This window comes from Enoplosus armatus, chromosome 8, assembly GCF_043641665.1.
Source record: "Enoplosus armatus isolate fEnoArm2 chromosome 8, fEnoArm2.hap1, whole genome shotgun sequence".
Taxonomy (NCBI): domain Eukaryota; kingdom Metazoa; phylum Chordata; class Actinopteri; order Centrarchiformes; family Enoplosidae; genus Enoplosus; species Enoplosus armatus.
In genome coordinates this window covers 22,022,083-22,049,813 of record NC_092187.1, presented here as the reverse complement: position 1 = coordinate 22,049,813, position 27,731 = coordinate 22,022,083, and the positions used below count along the sequence as shown (strand labels likewise).

General features: G+C 40.5%; 1 protein-coding gene across 1 annotated transcript; it reads left to right on the top strand.

Moving 5' to 3' along the window:
• The first annotated feature begins 588 nt into the window (after nt 1–588).
• On the top strand, nt 589–18,361 carry vwa5b1 (von Willebrand factor A domain containing 5B1). The gene is made up of 21 exons (XM_070910641.1): nt 589–763; nt 952–1,113; nt 1,479–1,698; nt 1,880–2,034; nt 2,910–3,041; nt 4,280–4,404; nt 6,591–6,767; nt 7,930–8,040; nt 8,164–8,366; nt 9,464–9,578; nt 9,801–9,986; nt 10,135–10,336; nt 10,629–10,828; nt 12,107–12,353; nt 13,188–13,481; nt 14,042–14,179; nt 14,347–14,481; nt 15,119–15,190; nt 15,667–15,736; nt 16,527–16,650; nt 17,702–18,361. The coding sequence occupies exons 1-21, from the start codon at nt 625–627 to the stop codon at nt 18,359–18,361; spliced, it is 3,867 nt and encodes a 1,288-aa protein (XP_070766742.1). The 5' UTR covers nt 589–624.
• Nucleotides 18,362–27,731: the final 9,370 nt, after the last annotated feature.

Sequence of the window (27,731 nt, the reverse complement as noted above, 5' to 3'; positions counted from 1 at the left end):
TGTTTCTAAGAGAAAGACACACAACTCTGTGAAGACCAAAGAGACAGACAGTCTTTCTCTGTGGTTGCACAAGCCAACAGGTGCTAGCTAACAATGCTAACACTGGCTCTTCACTGCCATCTGGCCTAGCTAGTTAGCCGACTAGGTAGATAGCATGCGCAGCTTTGTTAAGCTAAATAAATAAAAGGAGGTGACAGTACTGTTTACTGTGTTTATTTACAGCACCAGCTATTAATTGATTGATTCAGAATAACTACCAAACTTTGACTGAATAACTGGCATTGTCGTTGCTCTAGCTAACGGCTACTGGCTAAATTTGGTAGCAGTCATTGAGCTTTCTAGCTTAAGAGTGAATAAGGGCATTTGTGAAATGATAATTATATCCAATAAAACAGTGTTATTATTAATAATGAATTTCAGAATAATGAGCTGCGTTGAAAAAAATTCTAAAATTATTTTACACAATGTATTGTATTTAAATGTTTATTTATTTCATTATGTCCTTTTTATGTATTTAATATTGAACAGTATGCCTGTGACAGCTTTTGTTTCTGACATAAAGTATTATTATCTGATGTGTCTTTTTATGACGTGTCGACAAACCAGAATCCTAAAACCAGCACCATGCCTGGACTCATTAACAAGGAGAACCGGAGCGCTCTGCCCCTCAGCGTCTCTGACATCACTTCCTGTGTCAGGGGTTATACTCTGGCTATGACAGCCTCTATGACCTATGAAAATATTGAGGATCATGCAATTGAGGGTGAGTGCATACACTACAGGAGACTCATTTGTTTACTCAAGTTAAGTGAAGGCTTTCAACTAATTTAAACCCGCCTTATGCTCTCAAACACGCTGACTTTTATCGATTGAATATGTGTAATTGCTTGTTTGCTGCCTCTGGTTCATGCCCTTATTTCTGTTTTTTTTCCCTCTTTTAATGCCTGTTAGGGATGTTCATTTATCCTCTGGAGGAAAATTCTATCGTTGTGGGGTTTGAGTCTATGATATCCAGTCAGATCATAACACTGCAAATCAAAGACAAGGCAAAAATTGACGACTGTTATCTGGATTGCTGCAACACATCTAATGGAGGCCTCCAGAGTGGCAGCGGTAAGATTAAAGCTGCTGTAATCAATGTTGTGAAATTAGCAATGAGTCAAATTACTATGTGTAATGTGAAAGGTGTCGCTCGTAGTGATGAACCCACAGAGAATTGACTCTGCAGTTCATCTTCAAGTCTATGGAGCATGTTGTCTATTCAGCTCATTGTTTGGTTTTATGTCCTGCAACTTTACTGTTTTTAGCTATTTTTGAGCGCTTAAACAAGTCTACACTGAATGAGCAGATAATTGAGGCATCAAAAATAACTCTTGGCAGTTTTACAGCTTTACAATAGCTTAAACGCGTCATAGTCATATAAGTTGTGGGACTTTTTGTAAAAATTGGTTGTTTACTAATTTAGTCTGGTGTTACAGGACACATAGTGATGGATGAGGATTTGGAGAGGACAGTGTTAGTGGTTAACCTTGGGATCATCCCTCCTATGGAGACTGTCCATATTCTGGTGAGTACCTCCTCTGAGCTCTCCACCCTGCCCAACGGTGGCATCAGGGTCTCATCCCCACCGGTGTGTACACCCCGGGTACAGAGGACCATCAACGAGGAGCAGGGACTATCCCCAAACTTCTCCAGAATGTAAGAAAAAACAGATACATTCATGAAAACAATATAAAAGCCACTTTCTTGTTGATATTACACCATGTTACATGTTATGGTGTATTTCAAAGTTGGATTTTTAGGCCCTAAGTTTATGTTTGTATTGATGGAAACTGAAAGATGGCTCCATTTTAATATAGTTATGCTGTGCTACTTTTAGGCGGGACAGACATACTTGTGCTTCAAGTCCTCATGATCAAACTCCCAGCTCCCCTCAGCTGTGGTTGGCTTCACTGCTGGAGGAGGAGGCCATCAACTCCATGGACTACGAGTTTAACTTCCAGCTGGAGATTCGGGCTCCCTATCTCCTCGCAGGTTAGAGAAATGCACCCATGAGCTATCTAAGAATAATTTTGCCAATGTGTATAATGATATAACAGGCCTGAGCAATCACTTGAGCTATCCTGTAATCAAGCTTCGGGTTTCAGTGCTCCTTGAAAGCTTTCATGTCTGCAATAAGAAGTTGTAATTGTGACACATCCTGCAGTGAAATACAGAAAAGAGAAAAAACAGCACTGTTCTTTTGTGTCTTTGTTGCATTTTTGGGCAACACTAACCTTGTTAAATGTTTTGAGAAATAGGCTAATTTGCTTTCTTGTTGTGAGTTAGATGAGAAGATTGATGCCACTCTTGTGTTTGTCCTTTCCATACGAAGTGTAAAAACAACAGAGTTGTGGTTTTAGGGGGCAGTAAGTGCTATTTCTTGGTCAATAGTCTGGCACATAACCCCACATGTTGATCAGTAAGCTTTAGAGGCGCTGGTAGGTGGATTTTGTCACCTTTGGACAGAGCCAGGCCAGATGTTTCACCCTGTTTGCTGGCTGTAGCTTCATGTTTATTCTATAGATGTGAGAGTGGTATTGATCTTCACTTCAAACTCTCGGCAAGAAAGCATATTTGATAAGCATATTCCTTTTTAAATAAGTAATATTCCTTTGAACTTGACAACTTGTTGAATTGAGCATCATGGGAATTCTCTCATGCTAATTCATAGTTGTTGGGTTGTTTACTCCTCATGTTTGTTTAAACTGCAACAGCACTTGAAGGCGTTAGTGCATAAGTTATCTAACTATTTAAATCTTTTGGAAATGTGTGCTCCTGAGAGTAATTTCAGTGGGACCTGCTGGTTTGTTATGACTGGAGGTGGAGCCACTGGTTATCTGATCTGCTGTGGTTGTTGCTCTGTGTAGGTGTAGAGAGCCCGTCTCATGCCATCCGAGCTGATGCGGACCCTCTGGCCCGCTCTGCCACCAGCGTTGTCATCACTCTGGCTGACAAGTACACTTACGACTGTCCTGTCAAAATCCTCATCTACCCCAGCGGTAGGTCCACAGCTTCAAAACTCTCTCACTGTGCAGTACTGCAATTAGTCTTTTTCGTCCCCTCTCAAGTGCAATATTTTGAGATTGTTTACTTCAGCTCTGTCAGGCTTCTTTTACAGCATGTTTTGTGTTGAACTTATAATCAGATCATTTGCGAGGTGATTCATCGACTCACTTTGTGTGTGTGTGTGAGGAGAAAAAACTTTCCATTGTTAATGTATGATATGCCGGCAGACTCCGACTCCATTATGTGGGTGTACAGCGTCAGATCTTTTGTGTTTTTTTTCCACCTGTGCTCTCATCTCTCTCTCATTGCTGTCTTGACCTACGCTATGTGTGGGCCAGTTGTGTCCCAGAGGCAGGAATGAGCCCTGGCCTTGCTGATCCAATAGGCCTCTTATGAAGGTTTTGTTCACAAACAGACTTGCTGCCAGCGCTGAGCAATTTAATTCAGCTCAGACTGGTGCTGCAGTTTTAATCACAACATGGATGCTCAGCTTGAGCAGAGAGATGGAGGAAACTGAGCTGCGTAACAGGCATGCATGTTACAACAAACAAAACAGAAAGGAACAGTCTGTTTTCATCATCAGCTTGATTGATTAATGGCCGCAAACACAAGCTGCGTGTCATATAAATCATTACAGGGTTTCTGCAGGGTTCACCAAGTTACATTTTAGACTTTTTAAGACACTTTTAATTCTACATAGAATGCAATTTAATTCCTGTTTTATAGTCATATAGTCGATTATGAAATATCAGTGGAAACCAGTAAGGATGATAAGGCCTAGAGTTATTCACCAAGTACATGAATTTATTGATATTTATATTACTTCTTTGTTAGTACTTCCCAGCGGTATATAACAATTATTCCCAATAATATCATCAATTATTCATTAAACATTACCTGAACCTGGATAAGCAGGTGGATGGATGGATAATTCATTTAAGGTCCATATATTAATTTTATATAAGGTCAGAGGCCTAGAACAATAATATTGGTGATTTCTCTGCCAGTTTTTGCTAAAATCAATGTTATATAATAGTCCAAATTCCCAGGATTCACTCAACTCTCTTTTGTTTTCTTGAGACCTATCTTTATGTGCAATCACCTCTTCTTTCTCACATCAGTATGGGGATAATTCTGCTCAACTGATTACCACACTCCCTCACCCTGTGCTGCTACCTGGTGTCAATTTCAGGCATTGTCCATCTGCTTTATACCAACTGTGTCACTTTAGAGCCTCATCTGCCACATGTGCTCATTGAGAACGGAGACATGATGCAGGAGGAGTACGATGAGTATCTTCACGGCCGCAGCGATTTCATAAAGGCCACCAAGAAGGACTCCAGCAATGAGAGGAAAGTGAGTGTGTCACCGACATCAGCACCATGTACTTGATGGGAACACTAGCAAACCTAATTCATTTTGAGGAGAGTGGTAAAGACTACACAGTAGTGCAATGTCATGAATGATGAAACAATGCCCTGCAACAAATACTATTTTACTATTTGAAGCTGCAGCGATTATGTCACATTGTTTTGTTATCCAATACTATGATACCACAGACTAAGGTTTCAAAATGACTATAAGGTAGGATCCGCTCCCGTCTCACATATTCTTAACAAATACTGAACATCATGATCTATGCAAAGGTTCTAGTTTTGCAGTTTTATTGCATTGGATTGTAGCAACTTTTGTAGGTGTTTATGACACTGTGTCCTGCCTCTGTAGGTTCATAGTTTCATGAAATGTGGAGAGTTGTACATTTTACTCAATAATAATAATTAAGTATTTGTATAGCAGTTATCAAGCTAGGAGCAAAATACACATGATAAATACATTTACAATTAAATAATCCAAAAGGTAGAACAATTAAAAATTATTGAAAATAAATAAACTTCAAGTCAAGTGGTTGCATAACCGAGCAGTATTATTTAAACAAATATGACTAGTTGTCAGTCAAGTCTGTAAAAGTGTAAAGCAGAAACAAATCAAATACTAACTTGGAGGACTGTTCCAGAGCTGAGGTGCCAGTACAGCAATTGCTCGATGACCCTCTGACTTTCACCTGGACTCTGGAACCGCTGGCAGGCCGAACCCAGCAGATCTAAGAGGCCTTTTTGGACAGTGAGGAGTTAAGAGTTCACTGGCGCCTGGCCATGTAAAGGGTTTAAAAAAAAAAAGTGCCAGGAGGCTAAAACTGGGGTGATGTGAGAAGAGCGTTTGGTCTGGTTGCAGAGTTCTGTACAGTCTGAGGTTTAGCTACACCTCGGGCACTGAGGAAGATAAACAAGGCGATGACGAAATAAAAGCATGAATCATCTTCTCTGTGTTGCTAAAAGATAACATTGTTTTGATCTTGTAAATATTCCTGAGTTGGTAGAAACATGATTATACCAATTTTTTTGTGTTCTGTCCAAAGCTTAGCTCACTGTCGAAGATAACACCCGGGTTCTTAGCAGTGACCTTCATATTTGGGATAAGGGGACCTCATTAAAAGAGTTCATTTTCTACTCTGGGTCTACAAAGGCAGAGAGCACTAACCACAGAACCAGTGTGAGAAAAAAAATAGTTTGAAGTTTACAAGCTGTCAGATGCAAATGCCTTCATTATAATGCCTTTACTTTTTGATCATTTACAGGCCATCGTTCATAGGAATTAAATGTATGTTTTGCAAGGTGTCTGTTTGTCCGTCTACTAAAATATCTATATATATTTATAACATACATGTAAATAAAATAACAAATATATTTTCAATTGAATTCAAATATGTGATTTGAAGGTAGCTTAACCACTCAAAATCATATGAAATCTACTAGTCAAAAGCTCAGATGGGAGTAACTGCTACTCAGTTAAGCTTGTTAGCTTTAGCAGTTTAAGTAGCCTTTTCTTTTATCTCCATCATGAGTAGACTTAGCTACCTAAATAAGTTATGTGGAATAACAAACTACCATGATGTTTGTCAGCAAAATCTATATTTTTCTATTACAGATAATAGAAAAAATCAGTAAGTAAAACTAGTTTTAGCTTTAGCTAAGGTTAGCTGTGGCTAACTCACCAGCTAGTTAGCGTTCACTTCACAGCTAACAAGTTAAGGCACATTTCATGTGTTGTTTTCATGGAAATTATGAATTTCTATGGTATGATAATTTCTTCTATGGTGAAACAGAGGAAATTCTGTCTATTTACAGTTCTGCGTTTTGCCTCTGTAGGTTACAAGTTCATATTTATACCAGTTAAGCATCATTGTTTTTCAACTGCCTAGTTAATAGAATAGCTTTGCTTATAAACTTATGAGAGTCATGTATGTGTCCATTCACATCTCTCTGCTATGATGAGGTTGTTAAGTGACCAGCAGACCTAAACAGGAGACGGAGAGAGAGAGAGAGCACTTTGCCATAAAAATGGGTTTCTATGGAAACACTCCAAAGGAGTTTTTTTTTTGCCTTCTGTAAGCGTTAAATTAAAGCCTGCATGCATTCAAGTCCAGTTATCTCATGGTGCCAAATCCCCCATGATTTATGATTTCGATCCCTCTGTCTTTACAGGTAGATATCATTCACAGGCGACTCCATAAGGACCTCCTCCACAACCCTGTGGTCATGTTGAACTTTTGCCCTGACCTCAAGTCCATCAGCTCAGACCTGAGGAAGGTTCACGGCGAGTTTATCTTCCTCATTGACCGCAGCGGCAGCATGAGCGGAGTAAATATCAACCGTGTGAAGGTATTCTAATCTCAGTGTGGCGTGCGGTGTTACATTTCTTGTATAGACGCAGATGCAAAGCTACATTAAGGCACACACTAATTTACATATAAATTGTAAGATATCACACATCATCACCAGTTTAAAGATGGGTTATTCTTAAATGATATTTGCAGATTACACTGAATTTGTTGAAACGTCTAACACAAAAAAACGATCAATATATATCTTATATGTCTTTAAAGAGATTAAATTGAAAGCTAAAGCATCAAAAGACATATCAGAATAAGAAATACTTTATTGATCCCCGGGGGGAAATTGTACAATATATCATTAGAGGGTGTATAACTGCTTTCAAGGCTCACAGCCATACTGATTCTGCAGTCTTTGGAGATTATAGATGTGGTTAGCCAGCTGTATGAAGGACATGTACACAAGGGTATTGATCCGTCAAATCATTCACTATTCACCAAATGTCTCCCAGTTGCTAGGTTTTAGGCAGCAAGTCTTTGAGGTCTTATCAGACTTCATGCGACGTTTCTTCAATACCTAAAGAGCCGAGTCAGGATCATTTAAGGTTTATGTTTGGCTGCTTTTGCACTGACCCTGTTCTGCGATGTGATGTTCATTTGTGACTCAGACTCTGGCTTTTATTGAATGTGTCTGATTCTACAGAGTGTGGGCTTAAAGCCAGGACAGTGATGTAATGACTATTTACCACCGATCTTCCAGGAAATCCTGCAGAACACCTTTTAAAAACTGTGACATTACATATTGAATTTTCTTTGTTAATGCAGCTGAACAGGCATTTTATTGTAGATTGTCTGGTCGATGTGGTCTCTGTGCTCTCCACCTGAATGAAGGTTGAGATAAGTGGTATTCCTCTAGAAACTGCTCCTCTGCTGTAGAGGAGGCAGCGATGGATGAAATGACACTGCGTGATGCCATTCACTCCTCTCCTTGAGAAAAATCTACTGTGCAGATAACAGCTGTGTAGAGCACCGTGCTTCCATCCAACCAGACATCAGCAGACGTAGTCGTATTGCAGTGGAAATGATCAAATAGTTCAACAGGACATTAAGCACCTAATGAGCACAAGAGTTTTGCCTTTTATGTGCGCAGTCTTTGTTCTGTTCTATTCTCTGGACATGAACTTAATCTGCTCTCGGTCTCTCTCTCTCAGGATGCCATTGTGGTGATTCTCAAAAGCCTTGTGCCAGGCTGCCTTTTTAACATCATAGGCTTCGGCTCTACATTCAAATCACTATTCACAACCAGCCAGACCTATGAGGAGGTAAAGAAGTTCTCACTGCATGATGTATTGCCTAATTTGATACAGATGTGATGTACTTAGCTAAAGCAATAAGATGCTGTACTGTAAGATACTGTAACTCTCCTCCTCATCCTCCCAACCCAGGAAGCCCTGGCCCTGGCTTGTGAGTATGTTAGGAAGATCAGAGCCGACATGGGGGGGACCAACATCCTGGCACCGCTCAACTGGATCCTGAGGCAGCCGATGTTCAGCGGACACCCCCGTCTGCTCTTCCTGCTCACCGACGGGGCCGTCAGCAACACGGGCAAAGTTATCGAGCTGGTCCGCAGCCATGCGCGCTACATCAGGCAAGAATTACTGTGAATGCACTCAGGCTGATAACTGATTCTCAATGTTCAGAACAAGGGAAAAAGATCAATAATGAGTGACGTTGTTAGGGTTATTGTCATTATTGTCTAAGGAACCTTTGTTGTCAAAGCTGTCATGGCCTCTGAAGAGTTAAAAGTAAGCATGTGGCAGCCACTGTAGAAGTAACAGCACTGGAAGAGAGGCTACTGTATGTTGTGTCAAAGCAAATTAAAATCAATTCATTTTTTGTTGATGCTCATTATGCAAATAGCAAAAGCGCTGCTCACGGATAGCATAAAATCACATCCAGGGATTGTCTGGGGCTTAAATGGAACATGTGGTTATGGAGCTATAATCCTCTCAAAATGAAATCCAGGAATGAACACTGAATGTTGTGTCAATGTCAAACATATTTATCACTGCAAAGAATCTGTCAGAGGCATTCGTGCGGCGTAGATTTTAGTAAAAAAAAAAGAAAAGAAACAACATTGTTTAGAGTCAGGAAATAAAAAATGCTGCGAACACCAACTGTCAACTGATAGTGAGCGCTGGTCTCTCGCTGTGAATCCCTCTCCTGAGTCACTCTGGAAATAATTCTTCTTCCCCTTTTTAATGGATGACTGCCCCCAGATGATTGCATTAGGTACACAGAGCCAATTCCTGCGTCATTATCACACTATGCTTACAGATCAGCGCGGCCAGTCAGAGACAAGACCAAACAACGATGAGTCTCTGTTCCAAAAATCCACATTAGGTTTTTAACTATGTAGAGGGTGACATTTCCGTTTTAATCTGCACTCTTTCATCTCATTAAAAATGCAAAAGGGATGTAGCTGGTGCAATGAAATTAGCCAGCTCATCCCTCGGTGAAAAATTGAATAAAAATGGTCAAATAAAGCATCAGCCGACCTCCCCGGAGAACTCTGAGAAGCAGCAGGCATGTCTCAACTCTCCACCGTGAAAGATAATTTCCTTTTGACAAATTCGATTGTTTATAGTTTAGATCTAAATGTGTGCACATCCTGAGAAGACACCTGTTATCATGCACGTATCTCGATCTGTCCATGGAGCTGCAGTGTTTAATGTGTCTGTGCAGATGTTTTACGTTCGGCATAGGACAAACTGCTTGCAGGAGGCTGGTGCAGGGACTGGCGACAGTTTCCAAAGGAACAGCGGAGTTCCTGGCCGACGGAGAGAGGCTGCAGCCCAAGGTACTCATTTCCAGCTTTGTGTATCACTCCTAACGACAGCCAGCTATTCTGAGGGCCACTGGAGAGCCATTATGCAGTGGTTTCCAAGCATTGAGTGTCTGCCACTGATACCAATTAGGAAATCATATCTCAGAGACGCCATTCGCTTTATGTACAGGTCACGGTAAAGCTGTTTTTTATATCTGAAAGTCAAATTTTGGTTGGCTTATTTTTGCTCCACAGATGATAAGGTCCCTGAAGAAAACCATGTCACCAGTACTCAGTGACATTTCCATCGAATGGCTCTTTCCTGAGACCAAAGAAGTGCTGCTGTCCCCTGTGGGCAACACTTTCCTGTTTCCGGGGGACAGTCTGATCGGCTACAGTGTGGTCTGTGATATCACCCGCTACCATGCCAACCCAAAATCTGTAAGTACAAGAAAAGAAACAAATGATGGCATGCAGGATGACTTTCTGTATTGTGAATATTTTAGAATGGCTTGTCCGTTACCTCTGAAAGGTGTTACTATGAAGAAGCACTTGTCTTGGATATGTCACCCACTCATAATCTCAACAGGATAAGAGGAGGCGATACAGCATGATGCGCTCCAATGAGTCAGCCAGCTCTGTGTTTTACCACTCTCAAGAAGAGGACCCGGTGAAGTCAGGTGTCGACAGCCAGGGGTCTTACAGGGAAGTCCTCTCTGGACCTCTGTATGACTCCTGCCAGGACTCCCCAATAGACAGCAGCCCTGCCACTACGGAGCAAGACACCGTGGGTAAGAACCTGTGCCCATGCCGACTAGCTAGTTGTTCTATTTATTCCAAACAAAATGATGCTTTTGAAAATGTACAATGAATCGCTCTGTGCATGGCAGAGGATAGTCCTCATTCAGGAAAGAGCTGATCTCAATCAAGAAAAGCTGTGGTGAACTGTGGCATCTTTTGAATCATTATTGTATTAACAATCAGCAAGTTACAGAAACTAACAATTATTTGTATGACGACATCAAGGATTATTGTTTTGACATTTTTTGGATTGACTATTTCTATTTTTGAACAAAACATCAGGGCTGGATTGTAAGACATCTCCAAGAAGGCGTGCGTACAGTACCAACCAGATAGTAGACTACAACCCGGCAAAGAAGGCCTACACTCCCAGTGATCCCAGCTCTGTGGTGCCAAAGAATCCACTGAGGAGAGCCAAAGTCCAGGAGCTGATAGGCCAGATGAGCCCTGAGCACGAGGCGCAGTGGAGGAACGACTACCAGGTATGGTCCAACACTGTGAAGAGTAACATTCACATGATTGCTTTTAAGATGATCTGCAATGAGTTAGTTTGTAAAATGGGTCAGCTATTATTTCTGAATCACTTTGTAATTTAGTTGTAGCTACAGCCTCCAAACTGAGCTTTCTTCAATAATGATGATGATGATGAGAATAACGACAATCTGTTGTGGTTAAAGGCAGGACAATCTTATTTTGTATCAGTACACAGTTGTCATATTGTCATTGTATGGAAAGAATTATATTTGTATTCAGACTGTGTTGACAGATTAAACAGCCATCTGACCCTTGTCTGGACTGGAGTATAATCAAGAACAGACTAATATGCTCTCCACAGTAATGAGGGGCAAACTTTATGAATGGTAATTAGGTTTGAATATTGCTCAGGGAGCATCCTAGTATAACTAAACAGAATTCACTGAGCTGTGAAGAAATGATATCTTCTCTTTGTGAATTCAGTTGAGCCATAGCACTCATGCCATGATTAATCTATTTCTAATAATTAAAAGTCAATATAGTAACTTTTTTTATTTGTTTGTATATTGCCACAGAAATATAAATTAACCAGTGCAAGAGGGCAGAGAAGAGGAAGGCTTGTATGACTCAAAACAGGATAAATAATCCTTCTGTTACATTCACTTGAATAATTTGATCAAACTGCAGAAATTAAAATTGATCTTGTAGCAATTAGAGCTGAAGTGATTATTCGATTAATCAACAGAAATATAATTCCATTATTTTGATAATCGATTAATCGCTTAAGTCACGTTTTAATCGAAACATTCGCTTGTTCTAACCTAATCTAATCTTATGTGATAAAAAACTGAATATCTTTGGTTTTTGGAACTTTGTTACATCAAACAATAAGAGTTTAAACCGAAGAATGATGCTCTTTTAGTGTATTTTTTTTTAATGATTTTATGTGATATTCCTTTTTAATACATAGCCAAGAGTCTGTATCATTTGAAAGCACCAGTGAACACACTGAAATAATAGCTAGAGACCATCTTGTGAAGGGATCACACCAGCCGCGACGCCAAATCAGTACGTATGGTGCAATGGAGCAAGTGACATGAGAGAAGTGAGTTTGGTGAAGCAGGTATACTGCCAGATTTATTCAATATGTCTAACCGTCCTCAACTTTAGCCTATGTTACTGTTGACATACATATATGTATGTCTTAGAGTGATTGAGGAGGTTGATTCCACATCTTGTTAAAACCTGATTGCACCAGGGAATAAAAAAAATGATTTTGTTTTCAGCCACAGCTGGCGAGCCTGTGTGCCACATCTTCCAGAGGGCGTCCCGCCAGCGGTCACAGGCCACCCCCGCAGCAGGAGCCGCTTCTGCAGCAGGAAGCCGACTCAGAGCTTCATTTCCATTCCCAGTCTCAAGACAACCCTCTGCTCAGCGGCATCGGCGTGCTGCCAACAGCTCGCAACACCACTGGGGAAGATGGATCCAGATCGTCCACTGACAGCCCATCTGTTGGCAGCACTGGAGATACAGGTGAGACAACAACACAACTGTTCTGTTTTACTGAAATGTCCATGATTGTCTGTGTTTGTGTGTTTTTGTTTGTTTGGTTTTTGGTGAATATGTCTGCAAGTGTGTTATGTGTAGGTTGTTTTATAACAGAATAAAACCAAACCAAACCTATCAACACATCTTAAAGCAATGAAACATTTTAAAGTTGTCATAAGGGTTTAAAGTAGTAATGGTCTTACACCCTTACTGAAATTACACATTAGGATTATACATTTAAAGGATTAGTTCAACATTTTGGGAAATTCCTTTCTTGCTGAGAGGTAGAAGGTCAAAAGGCTGTTAAAAAGCTACATCCAGGAGTCAGTTAGCTTAGTTTCTTAGCTAATTCAGCTTCAAATTTACTGTACAGACATGAGAGTGGAATAAATCTTCTCATCTAAGGCACAAAAACAATTTTGCATATTTCCCAAAATGTCAAACTTCCTTTGACAAGCCAGGACCACAGTGGATTTATTCAGTCTGATCTGACAAGTATCTTGACATCCATCATGAATGAGACAGGCTGACACTTAAGTCTTGACAGATGATCGAGCACAGAGGTGACTCTATCGCAGAGGGCAGGAAATGTTTTTCTAAATTTGGGAACAAAACAGAAAATTAATCAGGAGATGAATGAGGAACAAAAGAGGTTGCACTTTAGAAAACAATTATTGGAGGTCCATTCAAGCAGACATAGAGCTTTGGAAACATAGGTGATGAATTAATTAAACAAGCTTCAGAGGGATTCAAATACATGTTGAGTAACAAACGAAAGTACACATTCAGCTATCAAACCTTGCTCCTGTGATATTTCAGATGGTTATGGACACCAGTTATGCCAAGCAGAAACCCCACAGGAGACCCCAACGTCAGATCTGTGTGCAGCCAACCAGCACAAAGGTGACTGCAAGGCCGTGGTGTCCGGACTGCTGTGTGGGAAACCAGTCAAGTGGGAGGTCGTCTTTGATATCGAGCCCTTCCTGAACGGCCGGGAACGTGAGGAAAAGGTTCACGAGGAGCTGTGGAATGAGACCTTCCACCATATGGCTGGACGCTCCATCATACACGACTTTGAGCACATGGCGGATAAGGAGTGCGAGATTGAGCACGGTGAGCTCTACGGGGATTTAAGTGTTTAAAGGAAGATTTGGGGACATTGAGTAAATTTAGAGGATTTTAAGATTATGAAGACAGAACAGGAGGAGGCCTACTTCTGACTATTTTGTTGTCTAGCTGTTGTGTCTTATCAACTTATTTCACATTAGTGTTGACAATTTAGAGATAAAAATTTAAAGGAATAGTTTGGGAAATACACTTATGCTTTCTTTGTCTTCATATTTGTCAGCTTGACGCGATAGCCAGGAGACAGTTAGCCTAGCTTAGCATAAAGAGTGGAAACAAAGGGAAACAGCTAGCTTAGTTCTGTCCAAAGGTAGCAAAATCCGCAGCATTAAAGAAAAGGATAGGGTAGGTTGATTTTTCTACCTTTTGAACAGAGCCAGGCTAGCTGTGTCCTCACGTGCTAAGCTAACCGTTGCGGTTGCTTCATATTTAACGGGCAGATATGAGAGTGGAATCAATCTTCTCATCTAAATCTTGGCAAGAAAGTGAATAAGCGCATTTCCCAAAATAATGTAATCCTATAATTTTATGCTTATTGTAATTCACAGGCTCTGGGAGAAAGTACCAGGTTTACGCTATTCACACCAGCAAGGCCTGCAATATACTGAGCAAATACACAGTGTTCGTTCCCATCGACCTGGACACAAATGAGTATTTGCAGACATGTATTGAGTACATAAACCCCAGTAAGTCATGTGGATTTACCACCCATTGTTCAGTCCTCTCCATGTGTTTTAACACAACATAACCTGGAACAACTTCATGTAGTTCTTTTGTTCATAGTTGATAAGCCACGAGAGTGTGGTCTATAATGTTATGTGCTACAGTATGCTATCAAAATGACTGTTTTCAGGTGAAGGTCTGAAGAGGGGCTCACATTCCAGTTCTCGTTCAGGGAGCAGGAAGAACAGAGGGTACTCCATCGGACTGGGTCGCTCTCAGTCTGGCGGCATGTCGGAGGAAGCTGAAGATGTCCTGCTGCCCAACAGTAGGCTGCATTCGATATATTTAGCTCACATTTCAATCTCAACTGCATAAACAGCAGAAGGAGCTTTAATTTCTAGATCACTAACCAACAAGAAATACAGCAGAAAGAATAGAAGATAAGAGCTACAGAGAAAAGTAGAAGGCATCTCTTATTGAGAATGAAAGTAGTGAGTGTACAGTAAAAGGAATATCATTCTTTGGAGAGAAGGTGATATGAGATTTTTCAAGATTTATGTTTATATATTTATTCAAATGTGTCTTTATTTGAAATGGAAAGGTTGCAGTCGCGCACCGCCAACACTGGGAGCTGTGAGATATTAAGGGCTCAGAAAGCTGCGCGCTGCTTTACATTAAAAATACTTCAACTTGAGCAAAAAGGGCACAACATTTTAAATTGGTTTTCAGTGGAGGCATAGCAACAGCAGGAGCTAAGACTAGCACACTGCTTGAGCATCTGCTTGGCACTGCCAGTTCAAAAAGATGTGCACAGTGGGCACAGATGCAGATGAGGTGCTGTTTAAAAACAACCATTTCTAGTTAGGTTTTGTGAGAAAAAAGAGGGAATGATTTTGTAAAGAAAATTCAACAAAATAAAGGACTGACTGACTCATTTTCAATCTTCCTGATCATTATCTTAGATGGAGATGATGGTGTCTCTCCATGCAGCACCCCCACCTCCTCCGGCTGGGATAGATGTAGCTTCCCGGAGGGTAAGTAACTGCAAGACATTAGCCGGTCAGTGCATTTGCTGGATCTCATCAATTTTTCTCCACAAAGACCTTTGACATTAACTGCCTGGCAGCCTCTTGTCATTTTCTGAGCAACATTGTTGTATCGTCCCAAATGTGAAACATGAGATTATTGACATTTCAGTCCCTCTTCTTGTAAGTGATGACAGAACTCAACACAATTTTGTGGCTTGTATTGACGGACACTGTCTGGACCTTTTTGAAAAAACACCAATGAGCACATACCGAAGGCACAAACACACACACACAATAAGGAGTGTTTCACCTGCAGAGGAGAGAATATATGTCCTCCGCTGTCACTGTTAAATCTCAGTGGGTGCGTTTTACTTCTTTGTTATGTGAGACTCATGTTGAGAACTAAATAGTAAAGTGACACTGCTTCTTTCTCTCTCTCTCTCTCTCCTTCCCTGGTCTAACTCTGTCTCTCTGTCTCCAAGTCTCCCAAAGGAGTCCATCTGTGACATCTGACCAATCACAGAAATCGGTGGAGAGCCTTTTTTCTGCCAGGTGGGTGGCTGGAGACTGGCTGGCCACAAAAATGTGCTGTAGCTGTGGTACCGCTGCAGGAGCAATGACTTCAGCCTTATAATATAAACTGCTGCCTTACAAGGCAGAGGATCTTCTAACATCTTCATCTTTATCCATTTCTGTCTGCTGATTTTGACTTTTAGAACATGCTGCTTGAGGCTTATGTATCAGGACAATACTCGACTATTCCATGACCAGTTGTGACCTTGTAATGATGAATGACATTTTCTTCTCCTTCCAAAAACTAGACTAAGAGTCGAGAGCTAGCGGCTCAGTGAAGCTGCACTTATGAGGCAAAGGCTGGGTGAACAGCCAGACGCCATAATTGACACACATTTACAGACAGTCTCTCCTGGCATTCATAGTGTTGCACTTGTTTGTTCAGTAAATTTTGACCCGATGATGGCGTTAGATGAAAAGTTAAGGTATCACCAAAGTTATTACAATTCATCCTGAGGGGGACATGAATGTTTGTACCAAATTTCGTGGCAATCCATCCAACAGTTGTTGAGATACTTCAGTCTGGACCAAAGTGACTCTGACTGCCATAGAGCCGCTCTGCTAGCATGGCTATAAATCCTCATTGCGCTCAATTCAATTTGTTTATCGGATTCATTATTATATGGACATCTATATATATACCAGAATAATCAAAAGAAACAATTGCTTTCCCTATCTTCATAGAAACAGCAGAATAAATCCAATAGTAGTGTGTGCTTCACGTCCTATACACTGTGATGTAAATCTGCTTCTCCCTCCCCTCTGTAAGGTTGGCCCTCAGCAGGACTCGTCTCCTGACTCGGGCTGCCAAAGGATTCATGTGTCGATCTCACAGCAAGTCCGGTGATTCAATTGGAGAGAGTGACAACGAGAACAAAGACTACATTCCTCTGGTGGGTAGCAGATCTATACATGTGAATGCCCTGTCAACATGCAGGTTTTTGGATGGACGCTAATTTGAACCGACTGTCTAAAGAGGCGAATGTGTCACAATCTGTTGAGTCGGTCAGAGTGCATGGGAACAATAAGCTGCAGCAGTTCTAAGCTGTTTTGAATAGAGGGCTGCGGTGGGCAGCATGTAAAAGCATGCTGTATCCTAGATTCAAATCCAACTGAGGGCCTCTGTTATCATACCCCTTTCTTTTCAAATTCATCTCGTCTCTCTGAAAGAAAGAAATAAAGTAGAACAATAAAAAATATAGAGATGATAAACAGAGGAGGTCAATGGTGGATACCAGCAATTTAATCAGTCATATATGCTCAGTTTAAAATAGAACATCTAGTGTAAGTAAATTCATGTTGTAGCTGGCTTACGCGTGACTGTATAAATAGTATTTTGCTGTCATTTTAAACAATAAAAACCTAACTGACTATGGAAGGAGTCCTATAATCTCAGCCAAGTAAACTGAAAAACATTGTGAAAGGGTTTCTTTTCAAAATTGGTGTAAAAGCAACAAGTTTTTTCTGAGCATTGTCTTTTTGCCTTGCAAAATAAATTACCAGCAATAGAACAATCCTCTGTAATTCAAACCTTTGCTTGGGGGCCTTAAGCAATGTCCAGGCTCACTGTAATATTATAAGGCCAAAATCTGCCCCTCCTGAAACCACCGAGACCTTGAAGGAGGCTCTAATTAGGCTTGTTCATGGATTATTCATCACTTTGCAAATTCAATGGTAACAATACATCTGCCAAAAATGATCAGAATAGCTGGTCCCAAAATTATTTTCCCTTCCTTAAACAACAATAACAACCATAGAGGTATCCAGTAGCATGGCACCTCACACCCAACTGGAGCCCAGCTGGAGCAGTTAGTGATGAACCATAGAAGACTGTTGTTACAAAATGTGAAACTCCTCTACAAGTACCACTACACTGCTGATTAAAATAGAAATAAATAAATAACGTACTTTAGTTCAAACTGTAATGTGTTTCCTTTTGCACAGGTGTTGTTGCAGCTGGCTAGTGGTGCATTTCCCCTGGACACAGCTCTGTGTGATGCCATTAACGTGCCCATGGACAAGCTAAAGTGGACGTCCCCCTTCAACAGCCACCGCACCAGTCTGGGCCACCTGTCTCACTCCAGTGGACGTCGTGCTGAAAGTACCGATGATGGACGCAGATCACCATGCGAGCCAGAAATATATCAGCAACCTGCAGAGCACACTGTAGGCATCCACAGCCCTTCTCAACTGTCCAGGAGTGCCTGGACAGATGCTGGTCCTTCCTCATTAGGCAGTCCATCCCCTGCTGCTGAGCCACAGCTCTCCCCACACTCCCAGGTGGACAGTGGACACGGCTCTGGGTCAGGGGGCTTGGAAACAGCATCGCCCGGCGGTGTGCTAAAGAGGATGGTGGATCCAGAGAGCATGGTGTGGGCCACAGCCGTGGCCCTCGCCTGGCTGGAGCACAGCTCTGCCAGTTATTTCATAGAGTGGGAAATGGTAGCCGCCAAGGCCAGCATGTGGTTGAGTGCGCAGGAAATCCCAGAAGGCCGAGACTTAGCCTCCGTCAAGGCTGCTGCCAACCAGCTCTTCATCATCCTCAGACACTGGGATGAAAACCTGCAACTGAACATGCTCTGTTACAACCCTAACAGTGTCTGAGGCCTGCTAATCCAAGACTGGAAATACCGACCACCTAAAGTACTCAATTCCATATGATACTATGCTAACTGAGGCTGTACTATGCTCTGTTCAGCAGTATGTCCTCTGGAGTCTGATTTTGCCGTTGCAGTTGTGAACAATGTGTATTTTCCTCTGTTTGTGTGCTGTTCCTCCAAACATATCACAGGCTCTTCAGAGGCACTTTGTGCAAGCTATTACCTCGCTGGTGCCATATACTGTAGCTGGATCCCTGTTAGCAAGGGATCTATAATCAGAGTTATGCCACAGATTTGAGTTTCATGGAGAATAATGTCAGTATTAAATTAGTAGCATGCTAGATCACTGACCATCACCATCTGAGAAAAGCTCTTATTGTCATCATATTGATGTTATGGGGAGAATGCTGCAAAACAATTGTAAGAGAAAACTTTTCCTCTAATTGACACATACTGTTTTTACATCTTTACAGCATTTCCTGACTTGATTGTATTATGGAAAAAATGTTACATGACAACATCTGGGTACTTGCTAGCAGTACTGCCTGTCTTTTGTAATGCCTGTTACCATTACAGTGTTGTTAATATTTGCCATGTTTGCAGTTTGATTATAGCAGAGAGAGAAAAATATGCAAAAAGATGAAGAAAATATAAAATATAGGTTAAGATTTGGTTAAAAAAATAAGTGGCTTTGGTGGGAATCTATTAATGTGTATCCCACTAGCATGTTTACTGTTTAATGATACATACAGTTTATATTTTTTCACATATCTGAGTATACATATATAGACCGTATATGTCTTGGAGTAGAGTTTTTGATCATGCCTTTGTTTTTTGATTCAGAGAGAGTAATATACCTGGAATCGGTTGCACCATCTGTTTGCAAATGAAAAATTAGCCAAGTTTTAAGTGAAGTGTTTACTATGTAAGTGGATATTTATGCCTCATTAATTTAAAAGGTGTTGCACCACACAAACTAGTTCTTACATAGAGATTAGTTGTTGCTAAATATTTACACCGTGTAGCTGCCAGGTGTAACTGTTGGGTAGCTAACTAAACCACCTGACAAGGCTAACATTACCTTGCTAATATATTGGTCATTCAGGCTAAAAAAGAGGATTCTCTGTACAACAGTTTGACATTCATGGTTCCCGGAGAATTAAGCCTAGTCACTTGGTGATCCCCTGACCCTCCCCCTAGCGTCACCATCAAAATTTTAATTTGTCCAACACTTTGCTTTAAGACCAAATACCTGCAAAATGAAAGAAATTCCCATCAGCCTGGGTTTTACCTTGTGTTTAGTGCTAAGTAGCAAATGTTAACATGCTATGATGCTACACTGAGATGGCGGACGTGGTAAACATTACACCTAGCAACATTAACATGTTAATACTGTCATAATGAGCATGTTAGCATTTAACTCAAAGCACTGCTGTGCCTAAGTATACATGATGAACACGGAAGTTGCAATACCCAGAGTGGCCACAATAAAATCGCTTCACAGCCCAGCTCAGTTCCTGGGGGCTTGCAGTAGGCTCTTAGTGTTGTTAGAGTGATGCTATTGTGACTGATTGGTTGCTTTTGATTGGACGCTGCTAAAGATCTTTCCTAGCAACCGATTTACACATTACTGACTTTACTAGCTAAGGCATTCACAAAGTTTTAATGGAGAAACCTGCTCTAGTAAATCATTAGTTTGACACTAGCGAGCAGTTAATTAGAATTTAGGAAGGACGATACACTCAAATTTAGTAATGATTTACTCACAGCTGGTGCAACCCAATCATGAGGAATAGGTGCCGCGATCAACAGTCCTCCTCTGGGAATCAGAGAGGAAAGAGGAAAGCTAGTTCTGTCATGCTCACAGCTCATTTACCGCAAGTGCCTAACCAAGGTTTAAAGTCGGCAGAAAATGTTCACTGCAGTTTAATCATTGTGGGTAATGATTGGTTCTTTTTCTCAAATATATAGTAGGTACTCTTCTTTCTTTCTTAAAATGTTTGTGGCCTACGTAGGCGTCTTTCTGTACTGATTTTCCTCTTTCTTATTCCATTGCAGTGTTGTTTTACTCAGGTATTTATTCTTTTTTTTTTTTCTCAGGCTGAGGTACATAAATCCTTCTGCATGAACGCAGGTGTTTATGTTATGATGTTTAATGATTGAAATGCCACATTGGAGCTCTTACCGCAGTATTTTGCTCTCTGAAATGAGAAATAAAGTAGATGTCATATAGTAATATTTTTGTGCTGTAATTGCAGTAGTAAGTGCAGCTGTAATTGTTTTAAGTTGTATTTTTTATGTACTGGGTCAGTTGTATGGTGTTTCAACTTGCTGTGTGTGCCTTTATAAATGATTGTTGACTGTTTGAGGCTGTTGAAAGCGTCTGTAGTGTCTTTATAACTGTTGATGCTATGATCTGCTCTGCAGGTGCATGTAATAAAATAACTACAATCAAAAGAACAGGTTTTATAGCTTTTATTACCCCCCTACTAATAACAAGGGGTACCTCAAGGCTCAATGCTTGGATGCCTTCTCTTCTTAATATACACCCATTTACTTGGTGAGATTATCTTCTCACATGGTTTTTGCTATCTTTGCTATGCTGATGATACCTAGCTATACTTATCCTTCCCACCAGATGACCCCACTGTCTCGAAGTGGATCTCGGCTGACCCTTGAGGGAACGGAGGGCCGGAGAGTCCAAAATAGAGGAAGCTATCATAGCTTATTACCTGTGTGTCATCATTCTCTGTTCAAATATAAACTGATCTACAAAAGATGAATGATATGCAAACAGTTGTGAGACAGGAGTCTATCGTACAAATATGCATTTTAAATGAGTTGTGGGCTGCCAGCATGCACATTAAAACCTCCTCAAATGGTCCAAATTTTGGCAGCATGTCTGTTCTTCAATCAGCCAAAAAGAGCACGTCTGTGTGCTTTTCACTCCTCCCCACTGGCTCCCTGTTGCTACTCGCATTTCATCATTCATGATCACCAACAGTTGCACCCACATACTTGAATTCCCTCAGTACCTTCTCACCTAACATACTTTATCTCATTTCCTACGCACTTTATACCCTGCATCATGCACCTGAAGTCCTGTGGCACTTGAAACTGAATTTGAAACTGAGCGTTGTGGCACTTATTCTCAATGGCTTCTCCTCGATCCACTGTGGCTTGGACTGTACCTCATTTGTACGTTGCTGAAGCGTCTGCCAAATGACTAAATGTAAAGAACCAATTATTAAGTAACCCTTTTTGCTCCACACTACATACAGTACATACCATATCTACTTATTGTAATTCACAATGAACAATGCCTTCTCTAGTAAATCCCAAAGTGAGAGATGTGCTGTATAATCCCATCTGGCTCAGTAGGTGATGTGATGTCAAGGTGACATCTACTGCATTGGTTGTATTTCTTCCCCAATTGACACAGAACATGCCTCATTTACAACAAATGCTGCCATAATATGGCTCCTTGAAATCAAAGACGACACTAGTAATTAGGATGACAAGACATCATTTACACCATTCAACCTATTACAAGGTAAAAACATGCACAGCATGGGAGATAGAGATTTCAAAAGGGTGAGTGAAGGAGGAATGGAGGGGGAGAGGGACAGAAAACAGGCTGTCCAAGAAAAATGATAGCTCATTACTGTGGCGCTAATATCCACCTTCACGCCTGCTTTACACATCAAACAAGACTCAAACAGTTCCTGACAGTGTACAGTGCTTTGAAGAGCACACACACACACACACACACACACACACACGTTATATTATCTGGCAATTTATTCAGGTGCATTGTGATATTACATGTGGGAACAGCAAACATAGCATGCCTATTAATTTCCCCAATACACAGACAAAGGACAATTACCTTATAAGAACTTTAAGCAATGTACTGTTGCTAGGCTACTAACTTTGAGATAAGGCATGAGAAAATATATATTTGGAACTCATTTAATTTCAATTACAGTATATATTCTCTACGTGTGCTTTGTTTAGTATAATATGTGATTAACCCAAGTGAGAAGCTGCAGCAGTGTGGTTAATTTTCTTTTTTCCACTGATGGACGCAGTATTTTAATTTAGATTTAGGTTGAAAAACATCAAACCTCTCATTTAGCACCACTCAGACAATCATCCTTATGTTTTTTTTTCTTTTTTCACACAGGTCTGACTGTACCTCCAGTGCCAATTATTCTCTTACATTACAGCTACTTAAACTCCTTTGGCTGCAGAACGGAGGCTGATGTCTAATTTAATCCGGGCCGCTATATCACAGCAGTTTAATGTGCTCATAAATAGCGCATAAAACAAAGACGAGTAATTGCACTGTCTGGTTGAGAGCTAGTCTGGAGGTTGGTCGTGGGGTACAACAAATGAATCTTGTCTCAACTTTGGGGTGCAGGATGATTAGCAGTTCCCATGGAAACCAGTTTTTTCCCCCAACATGTTCTATCTGAACCGCCGCAGGGAAAATGATCTCAACAATGATGTTTATTTAGCGTTGGTTCAAAGTGTCCCCAAATATGTCTCATTTATTAATTTGTTTACATATTGACTGACTTAATTACTCTATTTATTGGTTTATATTGGCTTTATCATTGGTAGTTTTACATGAGGCATTTGATGAATATAAAATTAAGTCTATATAAGCCACGTGACTGGGTGTGTGCAGGCTGGGACAATTACCAGCCAGATTGACATGAAATTTGCTTTGGATATTCACAGTTCCCTGAGGATGACCCCTGACCTTTTGTCTAGTGCCACTGCCTGGTCCAAATTTACCTTGACCAGCACCTGCTTCCCCAACGTTTTAACCATACAGTATAATAACTTCTATATAGTGATTTGAGACTTTGTCGGGAAAAACTGTTGAAAATGTTGTTTTATTTGTTACGTTTAGATCAGAGTTTTATCTGTATGCGCTCAAAGCCGGAGAGGGGGGACCATTGTTGCCGTGTAGCAGGATCGGGATGTTCGTCATCAAGGACATCAACAATGAAGTCATGGGTCTTTCTGACAGTTTTCTTGGTCTCCTTGTGTGTGTGTGTGTGTTTCCTCCAGGTGATCCTGTTTCCTCCAACACCAAAATAAGTTTAGGAATATGTATTAGGAATGCTCCTGCCACTGTCTCTGACCAAGATCCTAAATAGTTAGGATTTCTCCCACATGACTGTGCTTCTCTACTCAGTCTAATTTTGAGTCTTTATTCATTTGACCTTTCATTATTAAGTGGAGCTGCTCTGTGGCCATCGGATCAGACCGAGGTTGTTCTGGGCAGCTTCCAGGTGTGAAAGCATGTAACTGTGTGAGTGTGAACAAGGCCTTCCTGAAAGAGACAGCGTGGCTCTCAGCAAAGTAAAATATGATTAACTCTCTGCTAATGATGATATCTGTTTAATCTGTATAAAACAAGAAAAGGAGGAAAAGAGACAAAAGTTCTTTCTTCAGCGTCCTAAAAACAGACAAAACCAGCTCATTTGAATTTGTCTCCTACCCTATTGAGTATATATGTCAAATAAATGTAGTATAATGTAAGTAAGTCAAATATTTCCCTTTGAAAGGCAGTGAAGTAGAAGTACCATAAAATGTGTATACTCAAGTAAATTCAAGTACATCAAAACTTCAGTGAAGTACATTACTTTAGTTCTACTTTAATTTATATTTTCTTGTAGGCCTGAACAAATTATGATCATGTGAGATGATTGAAAGCTCAGGAACAGCTACTACATGGACCTTTAGGTTAGTTAGCTACCCAACAGTATAACAGTATAACATTTGATCCACCTCAACCAGCTACAACATTAAAGCGCTGTTTACCTATTAATGCATTAGTAATATAATATATAATAATATAACACTAAAAGGGTTCATTGTGCATAATAAGTACTGATACATTAAGTACATTTTGCTGATAATACTAACACTTTTAATGGAGTACTTTTACATTGTGGTATTGCAATTTTTACGTAAGAAATATATTTGAATTCTTCTTCCACCACTGACTTCAATCAACACTGAAACCTACAGTCTGATGATGAGAACATGTATGTGTGTATGTATGTAGGTATTTTCATTGCAACATCTCATAGCTGTGTACTGAGATCATGGATCAAAACTGTATTATTTAGTTGAGAGACACTCAAATACTTGGTTTGAACAAGGTGCTGGAGCCTAATCGAATCGAAAAATCAATGCACCGCCTTGACAGCTAACACTGCTTTTTTCAGATAAAAGAAGAGAATAACTGAAGTGATTCCAGGGTGCAGTAGAAAATAACTTTTATGAGCTTTCAGTGAAAAACGAAATACAATATGAATGAATTCGTCAGGATTAAGACTTTAATCCGTATAAACTGCCTCTGATGCCATTCTTATTAATTAATTGCAATGAATTAAAGTACAGTGCTAAACAGGAGTGAATTGTACATTTAAATGTGTGTATTTTGTAAAACCAACATATTTACAATTATATTATTATTCATTTGAAGATTTAGCAGCCAGTCTCCGTGGTTTGTTTGAGCAGATTACACAGTAATCCCATGTGCTATTCAGATCAATGTCCTGTCTGAGGTGTTATTTGCCTGATTAATCTTACTGTCTGACATAACCTTTGTTTTAAAAAAACACCCTCACATCTGACATGTTAGTAGTTTTGAGGGTCACACCAGACTACTGTGTGAATTCTGAGGATTTAAATCAGGGCCAATTGGTGTATGTGCAGGAAAAATGCTGTCTCTTTTAAATTGCAAATGTCGTTTGTGGGAGAGTAAATCCTGCACAGTAAACATCTCACCTCCGTCATTAAGCCCGTGTATGCCTCTTATCATGCAGTTCTTGCACAGCCCTCATGTGGCATTGAAATTCAAAACTCTTAAGTGGGGAATAATAAGAGGGAATGTCTTTGATGGTTCACTCACTGTCAGTACAGTGACAGCCCCTGCCGATAAAAGCATTGGAGGACTCGAAGGAAGGGTTTCCATGGTGTTGGGCCGGAGATGCTGCTTTCATGTTCGGAGCACAATGGGAAAGAGTAGTTTGTTAATGCGTGATTAGTGGCTGAACAAGTGAAGCTTTCACAAGTGAGACCTCTTTTGGTAACATTGCTTGATTTATAGCCATACTTAAAAACAAAAGAGTTAAAGTCAGAATGTACGGCAACCACCTGGCAACAAATGTTCGAAAGCTGATACGACATCTTCATGAAAGCTAAACACATTACACAAAAATACGTTGGCCAGAAAATATTCTACAGCCGTGCTAGCATCTCCGTGAGGCTGGACTCGTGTCGCTTTCAGGTCATACAGGATGGTAAAGATGGGAAATATTATGTTATCAACATCAAGTTGTATGGTTGTACAATAATTAAAATATTGTATTGACAATATATCGCCATATTATCGTTGCTTATTCAAATTCAAATGTTTTTAGCGACCTTTAACGAACACAATTTCCCACAAAACCTCATGGGCTGAACGTCACAGCTCGACATAAGCAGTCCGTGAGAGTCGAGGAGCTGTGGAAGTTTTTAGACGGCAGAGATTAGAACTTGAAAGCTTTAGTTTTTTTTTATCGTAAAAGTAATCGTTGTTTAACTTTTTAATTTAAACAATTTCTTATAAAACTGCTGTAGTGGATTTTCTTGTCTGCTGCCATTTTCTTGTTATTGTACAATACAACAACTTCTCCACCTCAGACAAGCGTAAAAACTTGTTTGCGATATTTTGACTTTTTCCAGTCAGGTTTTTCTTTATTTTTTTCATGGCCATGTTGAAAATGTGAATAAAAACATGGATGGAAATGTTTTTTTTTTCCCATACCCCTACAGCCACACTGCTAGCATGACAAAAAAAAGCATGTAATTAACAATAATGCTGAAAGAAAAAATGGAAAATAAACCAAGAAAAGGATCAGCATGAATATTTGAGTAGCTCAGGGTCAGATATGGGCCTGATGGGACGGTGGCCATGATAAGGCTTTTAGTGCCATTAATTCAGTACTTCAACAGAAACGACAGCATAATGCTCTTCCTGCCTGATTACACTGTAAATCTGACATTTAGCTCAGGTTTCTTCAGAGACCAACCGGCATCAGCTCACTCCTGGAAAATAGATGTGTGCCAGCTGCTGAATACTAATGTAATGATAATACCAAGGTCCCAATTTAATGTTAACTAATTCATCTGATATTTCTTAGCATAATGTGGGATAATAAAATGTTTTTTTAAACAATACAGAATCATTTAAAAGTACAAAGGGCATTCTTGTGTGCTCAGACTGCTTTAAGTCGGCCTCCTCTGGAGCCTGATATGCATCCCTGCTGGCTTAAATTGAATCGTGTGGAAGAATCTTCTCCTGCCTCCAGTCTCCATCATTTGCTTTTCAATTGTCTGACTAAAAATGTGCTTAACCGATAATCTATTTTCTAAAAAATAAAAGAATTTCATTCTTTCCTCACTGACTTAAGATGACAAACTGTGGCTGGCTCACAGTGACAGAGCCATTCGAATCATTAAATGCCACCACCGAGACAAAGCCGAACAGCATTTCACGCAGAGCTGAGCAGCTGGACATTTAAAATATGTAAAGGCAGTTTTAAATGAAGCAAAAGAAAAAACAACAAAACAAATAAAAACCCCAGCAGGTGTTGAAAACAGCTGCTTGTGGTGGGGGAGCACTTCATGCTCTCTGACTCTGAATCCTGAATTCCTGATCTCCCTCTCAGGCAGACACCCCCCTCTCCTGGCAGAAACCTCCATCTTCTTTCTCCTTGTGTCTTTATTTTACACAATGACTGTGACAATTATTACAGTATTTCAGTTTTTCCACAGCATTTGGTCAACATTGCATTTGTTTTTAATGAGGTTTCAGTTGCAAATAGACAGTGAGTTGAAATGTTTTTGCCGATTCCCAAAGAAAAGCAGGTTCAAAGTCCAACCATCAGAGGCTGTGATGGTGCAGCGGCTGCCCCTGTGCTGCACTCTTTAACAAGTTTTACGTTGCCACCTGCTCGGTGTACTCTAGCCGAGTGTCTGTAGAGCCTGAGCACGTCTTTATTAGCAGGAGGAAGAGGACAGGGTCAGCCTGCTCCCTTTCACCAGAACAAGGAAACGACCTGACAGAAGCTTGTACAGTGATCCCCCACCACCCCGCCTCACTCCTCAGACTCTTACACAGATATTTTAGTGTGAACCACAGCCTTTCCTCCGCCTCATCTGCGCTGCACAAAACACGACCTTAAATGAACCGCGAGCCCTCACCATGGCTGAATCCTACAGACTGAAAAGACTGCACACACCAAATCAAATGTCAAGAATGAGAACAAGACGGCCCCAAAAAGATTTTAGGTGAAGTTGTA

What these genes read in the sequence shown, in the direction of transcription:
- vwa5b1 (XM_070910641.1), top strand. Translation starts at nt 625, where the DNA reads ATGCCTGGACTCATTAACAAGGAGAACCGGAGCGCTCTGCCCCTCAGC. An exon ending in AATCCTCATCTACCCCAGCG is followed by an intron (nt 3,042 to 4,279) that starts GTAGGTCCACAG and finishes GTGTCACTTTAG; the next exon opens with AGCCTCATCTGCCACATGTG. An exon ending in AGCCATGCGCGCTACATCAG is followed by an intron (nt 8,367 to 9,463) that starts GCAAGAATTACT and finishes GTGTCTGTGCAG; the next exon opens with ATGTTTTACGTTCGGCATAG.